Below are 8,484 nucleotides of genomic sequence, written 5' to 3'. Positions count from 1 at the left end.
GCAAACAGGTTCCATTAGTTTTATTTCTGCAACCTTTAAATCCTGTCACAAACTAGATTTTGTTACAGCTGGATTTAGTAGGAACAGAGAAATCAAGTTCACTATTTTCTGAAACACAAAAAGGGAAAGGGGAATGACTTAGAAAAGGTTTTCATAAAAAATCAGAAAAATCCCTCAACAAAAGCTAATCATTAAGTTTAATTCTACTTGGTAATGGGTTTTATTACAATTAGCTGATATTAAGTTTCTTGCTTAAATTCACAAATCTTTCCTTAAATGTTACAGATCCTTTGTTACAGGACAAATGGATGAACTCAGCAGCACTTCATGACATAGCTAGCTGTTGGAACATTCCATAGAAAAATGGAAAATGATTCTGTAAAAACATGATGGCAACAATCTGCAGTCAACATTCTCAGATTTTCCAATTACCAAAAGTATATACAATTTTAGTGTAGAAAAATAAGTCAATTTTATAAAATCAAGCTTTTAGATTGAAAAGCATCCCCTTATTTTAACAGGCACAGAGATACTGAAAAATAGTTCCTAAAAATCCCACTAAATAGTTTATGGAAAGAAAAACATGCCCTTCTAGATCTAAATGCAGTCAGTACTGGAACTCTTCAAAAACAGGTGATACACACTCCCTCAGCTGCTGGCCAGGGACTGGTGGATAGGTGGTTGAAAGCAGCGGACGTGTTCCACAGGAGTGCTCTCTCCATCACCTGACTTCAAGTACTTGTCCAAGATAGTGATTATCTCATCATTTAGAATCTGGAACTTGCGAATTCTTTCCACCATCTTCTTCAAAGGCTACAACAATTAAAATTAGGATAGCTGCCATTTATTCTTCATGCTTCAAAATATGTCAGGATTTTCATATTAGAAAAAGTGCAGCCAACTATTGATACAGACCATCTCTCTAACTACTGGAATATATTTTGCAACATTTCTCTGTTGGTTTCATGCTACTATAGATTCATTTGTTTTTTAAAACTTACAGACCTATTTATTCAACAGACAGGTATTGAGAACCTATGGTGTCCTAAAAGCTAGAAATGTAAAGATGAAGACCAGTAAACTAATACAACACAAGTAATTTCCAGTTATTGTGGACATGATGCTTTGACAGACCCTTCTGCTATAATGGGCTTCCCTCATATCTCAGTTGGTAAAGAATCCGCCTGCAATGTGGGAGACCTAGGTTCAATCGCTGGGTTGGGAAGATCCCCTGGAGAAGGGAAAGGCTACCCACTCCAGTATTCTGGCCTGGATAATTCCATGGACTAGGGGTCACAAACAGTTGGACATGACTGGGCGACTTTCACTTCACTTCACTTCCTGCTATAATATAACTAGATTAGAAAAACCACACAAAAACGAAAGCAGAAGAAACTTTAAAGTCTATTCCAGTTTAAAGCACGGCTGGTTTTGCCTATGCAAGAAGTGAGAGAGAAGCCAGGCTCTTCAGAGACAAAGGCTACCAGCAGGGGTGGGATGAAGAGGGAGCCTGGGCTTTAAGCAAGGTGGACTAGACTCCCAGGCTCTCCACCAAGCCCAGACCTCTTATGAAGTTAAAAGTGGTTCTGAATTGGCAATAACTGGGAGATAAGCAGTACATGGAAATCCTGGGAGAAAGGCATCCCAAATTAAGTTCAACCAAACAAGAGCTGCCAAATAAAATCCAATAAACAATGAAACATTTCAGAGTTTCAGATACACCTTGAGGTCTTGGAACTGAAAAGTAAAGACTGATAGGATGACTTATTTCTTTATATATTTAGACTAGATGTATAAAGAAACAAAAATGGAAAAAAATTCTCTGAAGATAAAATTTCAATTACTACCAAGATTTGAAGAAGGAAATCAACATTTTAAATATAAACTAGTGACTTTCAAAAGTTAAAAACACAGCAGATCACACAGGTGAAGTCAGTTAAATCAAGTGAGTACTTGGGTACAGCCCAGAGAGCCGAGGAAATGGAGGTACGGGAGGTACAGTGGTCCCTCAAAGATGCTGCTGCTGCTGCTAAGTCACTTCAGTCATGTCTGACTCTGTGTGATCCCATAGACGGCAGCCCACCAGGCTCCCCCGTCCCTGGGATTCTCCAGGCAAGAACACTGGAGTGGGTTGCCATTTCCTTCTCCAATGCGTGAAAGTGAAAAGTGAAAGTGAGGTCGCTCAGTCGTGTCTGACTCTTAGCGATTCCATGGACCGCAGCCTACCAGGCTCCTCCATCCATGGGATTTTCCAGGCAAGAGTACTGGAGTGGGGTGCCATTGCCTTCTCCGCCCTCAAACATGTCCATGCTCAAATTCCTGGAACCTGTAAATGTATTACTTTCCAACAGCAAAGGGGACCTTGCAAATAAATATAGTCAGGTGGTTACAGACTTCAAAATGGGAAAACTAGGATGGATTACCCAGGTGGATCCAATCTAATTATACAAGCAGAGAACTTTCTCCCGCTGGAGACAGCAGAGATGTGGCACAAAATTAAATTAGAAGATTAGTAGTGTGAGAGGGACTTGATCATGTTGGCTGGAAGGGGTCATGTGGAAAGCATGAGAAGGGATGTGAGCTAAATAACCAGCAAGGAAATGGAGTACTTAGCTCTCCAATGGAAAGTTGCTGAATGGAGCCAACCACCTGAATGAGTCTGGAAGTAGATCCATAACTAGAGGCTCCAGAACAGAACACAGCCCTATGGACACATTGATAGTGGCCTTGTGAAACTGTAAATGGAAGACCCAGCTGAGCCATGCTGTACCCAACCTCTGGTGTAGAAAACAGAGATGATAAGTCCCACACAACTGCACTCATCTCACAGGCTAGTAAAGTAATGCTCAAAATTCTCCAAGCCAGGCTTCAGCAATACATGAACTATGAACTACCAGATGTTCAAGCTGGTTTTAGAGAAGGCAGAGGAACCAGAGATCAAATTGCCAACATCTGCTGGATCATCGAAAAAGCAAGAGAGTTCCAGAAAAACATTTATTTCTGCTTTATTGTCTATGCCTAAGCCTTTGACTGTGTGGATCACAATAAACTGGAAAATTCTGAAAGAGATGGGAATACCAGACCACCTGACCTGCCTCTTGAGAAACCTATATGCAGGTCAGGAAGCAACAGTTAGAACTGGACATGGAACAACAGACTGGTTCCAAATAGGAAAAGGAGTACATCAAGGCTGTATACTGTCACCCTGCTTATTTAACTTATATGCAGAGTACATCATGAGAAACGCTGGGCTGGAAGAAGCACAAGCTGGAATTAAGATTGCCGGGAGAAATATCAGTAACCTCAGATATGCAGATGACACCACCCTTATGGCAGAAAGTGAAGAGGAACTAAAAAGTCTCTTGATGAAAGTGAAAGAGGAGAGTAAAAAAGTTGACTTAAAGCTCAACATTCAGAAAACTAAGATCATGGCATCCAGTCCCATCACTTCATGGCAAATAGATGGGGAAACAGTGCAAACAGTGGCTGCCTTTATTTTTTGGGGTTCCAAAATCACTGCAGATGGTGACTGTAGCCATGAAATTAAAAGACGCTTACTCCTTGGAAGGAAAGTTATGACCAACCTAGACAGCATATTAAAAAGCAGAGACATTACTTTGTCAACAAAGGTCCATCTAGTCAAGGCTATGGTTTTTCCAGTAGTCATGTATGGATGTGACAGTTGGACTATAAAGAAGGCTGAGTGCAGAAGAATTGATGCTTTTGAACTGTGGTGTTGGAGAAGACTCTTGAGAGTCCCTTGGACTGCAAGGAGATCCAACCAGTCCATCCTAAAGGAAATCAGTCCTTGGGTGTTCATTGGAAGGAGATGTTGAAGGTGAAACTCCAATATTTTGGCCATCTGATGCAAAGAGCTGACACATTTGAAAAATCTCTGATGTTGGGCAAGATTGAAGGCAGGAGGAGAAGGGGATGACAGAGGATGAGATGGCTGGATGGCATCACCGACTCGATGGACATGAGTTTGGAGGGTAAACTCTGGGAGTTGGTGATGGACAGGGAGGCCTGGTGTGCTGCAGTTCATGGGGTCGCAAAGAGTCAGACATGACTGAGCAACTGAACTGAAGTATAGACATGTCTAATGAAGTCCCCAAATGGAAGAAAAACTAAAATATTTGAAAAGATAATAAGTATTTTCTGGAATTCAATTACAAAGAATCCATAAAATCACAAACCTAAAAAGATTTTTAATGAAGGAAGCCAGAAGACTTGAAGAGTATGCCAGTAAACTGAAAACGCAGATCTTACAGGCTCTATAATATGAAGTAGATCTAGATACCTTGAAAATAGAAGGAAAACGGAACCAGACTCCTTTGCTTACTAATTCTATTTAGATTCATTTGGGGAGTGAGAAGAAAAGTTTCATTTGGGGGCACCTTTTGTCCTCAGATGAGAAACATTCCCAGAAGAAAAAAAAAACCTTTTAATAGAAAGTGTCTATCTTGGTGAAGCTTCCACATACCACGTTTTTGATAATCTCATCTTTGCCATCATGTTTCTGGACTTTGAGCAGATGGTAGCAGAAATCCAGCACAGCAAAGCGCCGCTGCTGCCCAAGGAGCACAATGATCATGCAGCCAGCCCAGTGGAGCCCGTCGCCAAAGCACTGCCTGGAGGCAAGAAGCAGGAGGTAGACGGGTGGTCAGATGCCAGTGGCCAGACCACCTGTGTGTCCGCAGGGAGTGATGAGCAGAGGTGTGTCCCTGCTTTGGTAAACACCTCTTCGGGGTTGCTCTGGCAAACTGTTTCTGAACCTCTTTTTAGATCAAGGACCCACCATGAAGAATGAGTTCATGAAGTGTTGGTCCTCCTGTCTAGCAAAATACACACCTGACTTACGTAAGTTTCCATGAGTTCAGAAAACTCCAGAAGCCCAGCCCTGAGGCATTTCCTAGGCATCAGGTAACAGCCCGTACTTAAGCCGCTTTATTGCAGCTCAGCAACATGGGGATCCATTTCCAGAGGAAAGTGGTCCTCTGTGTGAGGCTAACGCCAGCTTCCCTCCCATCTCCCCTCCCTGAGCACTCACTTACTCGACTGTAAACTCGTGTGTTCCCACAGGAATGCAGTAGACAAACTGCATGGCACTCCACAGTCTGTGAAACTCAACACAGTCATCCACGTGCATGACCCCATTGCTGGGCAGAGGCCCACGCCAGATGGAGTCGTCCAGAAAGGTCCGGATCCGAGTCAGGATGACTTCGAACATGGACAGGCCACAGCAGAGACGCTCCTTTGTCAGCAGGTCCCCCTCTCTTGCTATCGCAATTTGCTGCAGAAAGGACAAAATGTCACAGGCATGGCAGGCAGCCAGAATGCTGAAGTCGAAACACTCCAGTATTGTTTTTGACTCACTGGAAACTATCACAGCTTGCAGAAGAAGATTTTTAAAAATAAACATCAACAAAATATGTCAGCTATTACTTATATGTCTTATCAGACTAAATAGAACTGTCAAGCACAGTTGTTCTTAAGGGAGAGATTTATCTCCTGAGGACATTTGGCAACGTGTGGAGATATTTCTGGTTATCACAGCTTGTGGGTCTAGCGGCATCTAGTGGGTAGAGGCCAGGGATGCTGCTAAATGTCCTACAATTCACAGTACAGTCCCCCCGAAACAAAGGATTATCTCATCCAAAATGGCAACAGGTTGAGACTGTGTTGTAGCTAGCTTAAGTTCCTCCCTGCCTTCTGTTCTTAGAAAGCTTTCTTCATGAAGGGACAGACAGCAAAAACAGCAATGTGTACTGTGAACGTCTCACCTGCCAGGTGATGTTCTGCATCCTTTCACGTGTTAGCTCATTCAAACTTCCCCGCCACCCTGTGAGAAGGTCCCATTATAAAACTCACTCGGAAACTCAGGCCTGAGTGGCTGAGCAGGCCCATGCAATCTCTTGATGCCTTAGGACTAGGTCTCACCCTGAGTCCATCAACCCTGCCAATGACTGACCCAACTGGGAGCCCAGCTCACAGCAGCATGTTGCATTACCTGTGGAGTTCCGAGTCTTTCGATCAGAGGGACAAGGTGCAGTGGAGCGTACTTTGATTCTAGTCTTTTCATTTTCGCATCAAGTCTCTCTCCCTCTACGGTGGAAAAAAATATTTTATAGTCTATTCCTCTGTATGAATAACAATTGCACAAGTTTAATTTTGTCAAAAAAAAAGAAGAAAAAAAAAAAACCAAATGAAAATGCTTAACATTATGCATAGAGGTTCTCTTTGAAAATTCTTTTATGGAACTGGCTCATCTGCTATTTTAACTCAGAGAACTGAGTCTTTGGTCAATATTCATACTTTTTAAAAACTTACTGAAAAATCCAAATGTAGTCAAAAACAGCACGGTACAATGAATCCTCTGCGACTATCTGTTGCTACAATCATGAGCTCATGGCATTCTTCCTTCATATATACCCAATACCCCTGCTCCCATGCTATTCTGAAACACAATCAAGATACAACACTTCCATCCTAAATACTCCCACTATTCAATATTCATTTAACTTTACTTCCAGGATGTGACTGAACAGGAAGCAAACTCAGAGCTGGCTCTTTAACTAGAGAGAACTCTCTGGCGACACAGACATGCGTCCCTACCCCGGTCAGAGGACTGGCTCACCTTTCACATGGACCCTTGGCAAGATATTCTGGAAAGGGGCTGCGTGCAGCAGGTCACATACTTCTTCTAGAGACTAGAACCATGAAAAAGAAGGCTGCATGAAGAAGCTTATCTCACAGTACAGACGGACAAAGAAATCAGACGCTGAAAACAAGGCCCATCTTTGTCATTTTGTGTACGATAAACACTGCAAGCAGCACTGCCCGACTGGAGCGTCTGCGCTGCTGGGGATGTCCCTTGCTGTTCTGTCCAGGGAGCTACCAGCAGCATGTGGTGATTAAGTACTTGGAGTGTGGCTGAGGAGCTGAATTTTCATTTTTACTTACTCAATTTTCATTTTGATTAATTTAAACACAGACCAGAGATCAAATTGCCAATATCTGTTGGATCACAGAAAAATCAAGAAAATGCCAGAGAAACAACTACTTCTGCTTCCTGGACTACGCCAAAAGCCTTTGAGTGTGTGGATCACAAGAAACTGTGGAAAATTCTTAAAGAAACGGGAATACTATACGATCTTAACTGCCTCCTGAGAAATCTGTATGCAGATCAATAAGCAACAGTTAGAACTGGACATGGAACAATGGACTGGTTCAAAATTGGGAAAGGAGTATGCCAAGGCTGAATATTGTCACCCTGCTTATTTAACTTATATGCAGAGTACAACATGCAAAAGGCCGGGCTGAATGAAGCACAAGCTAGAATCGAGATTGCCTGGAGAAATATCAATAACCTCAGATATGCAGATGACACCACCCTTATGGAAAAAAGCAAAATATCAAAGGGGTTGCAGAATATCTAAAACGCCACCATGAACCCAAAGATGGTCAAGAAGGGTGCCCTTCCCTAGTTAGAGGGCCCATAAACAAGGGAAAATCCTTAGACAGAGGTGTGCTCACCACAGGACAAAAAGACAGGAAATGAGAATGGGCCCTCCTGCCTCCTACTCTACACCCATCCTGAAATCTTGATAAAACAAACTGCTAAACAAAGAAATGGTTATCAGAGAATCAAAACATACTAACTGATAAAGAGTTTCCCTTCTGAGGATCTCCACAAAGATGATAGCAAAACTAAGACCAAGAGGAGGAAGAGAGGGCTTTCTGTACCCATCATGTAAAGGTCCTGTCGTCACCTAACATAAGCCTGGAAGAGCAGTCAGCCAGCCAGCCCTGCTCCTCCAGAACCCTCCAAAAGGATGCTGACCGCCACCCTGCCCACTTCCTATGCCCATGTCCAGAAAGAACACAAGTTCTTTACACAGGAGGAATACCATGCAAACACAGACTAGAGCATGATGTCTGTGGAGTATCATGCAGCTGAAAAAGATTGATGATTGTCACCACTTACTAATGTGGAATGATCTCCAGATTTACTGTCAAATGAAAAAGGGAACGCAGAGATGGGTGTGGATAAACACAGATGAGATACTGCATTTTATGTATGTGTTTAGGAAAAGTTACACATGAAGGGACTCTTCCTGTATTAAATATTTAAAATTCATGGTGAGTGATTACTATTTAAAAGAATTTCCCCTAACTTATCTTGCTGCTAAAAATTCACGTGTATTTAGGTGAAAGATTCATTTCTCCCTCAGCTGTTCCTGGAGCACGGCTGCCCTGGACACTGCTCCTTGGGGAGGGGCCTGTTGGCCCAGCACCACCAGTCCGGCTGCAGGCAGCAGCTGGGCTGAGTCGCAGGCAGTGGGATAGCGAGGGCCTGGGAGCTGCCTGCCTCTGGCACCACATGGAAAAGGTCTTCTGTGAGCAGAGTGGCAGAGTTGAGTCTGAGAGATGCAGGTCCTGACCAGAGACTGTACCCTGCACCCGAACTTGGGCTCCTTGACA

At 43.0% G+C, this 8,484-nt stretch overlaps 1 protein-coding gene across 2 annotated transcripts in view; it reads right to left on the bottom strand.

Moving 5' to 3' along the window:
* Positions 1 to 5: 5 nt before the first annotated feature.
* Positions 6 to 8,484, bottom strand: part of CYFIP1 (cytoplasmic FMR1 interacting protein 1) — a 104,120-nt gene continuing 95,641 nt past the window's right edge. For both annotated transcript variants that reach the window (XM_065932003.1, XM_065932002.1), the window contains exons 27-31: positions 6,638 to 6,710; positions 6,011 to 6,105; positions 5,055 to 5,293; positions 4,484 to 4,631; positions 6 to 813 (exon numbers count right to left, since the gene is read on the bottom strand). In XM_065932003.1, the coding sequence (XP_065788075.1) occupies positions 649 to 813; positions 4,484 to 4,631; positions 5,055 to 5,293; positions 6,011 to 6,105; positions 6,638 to 6,710 (720 nt within the window). In that variant the 3' untranslated portion in view covers positions 6 to 648. The remainder of the gene's footprint in view (positions 814 to 4,483; positions 4,632 to 5,054; positions 5,294 to 6,010; positions 6,106 to 6,637; positions 6,711 to 8,484) is intronic.

The sequence above is a fragment of the Muntiacus reevesi genome, chromosome 3, assembly GCF_963930625.1.
Source record: "Muntiacus reevesi chromosome 3, mMunRee1.1, whole genome shotgun sequence".
Taxonomy (NCBI): domain Eukaryota; kingdom Metazoa; phylum Chordata; class Mammalia; order Artiodactyla; family Cervidae; genus Muntiacus; species Muntiacus reevesi.
This window is presented reverse-complemented; position numbering and strand designations above follow the sequence as displayed.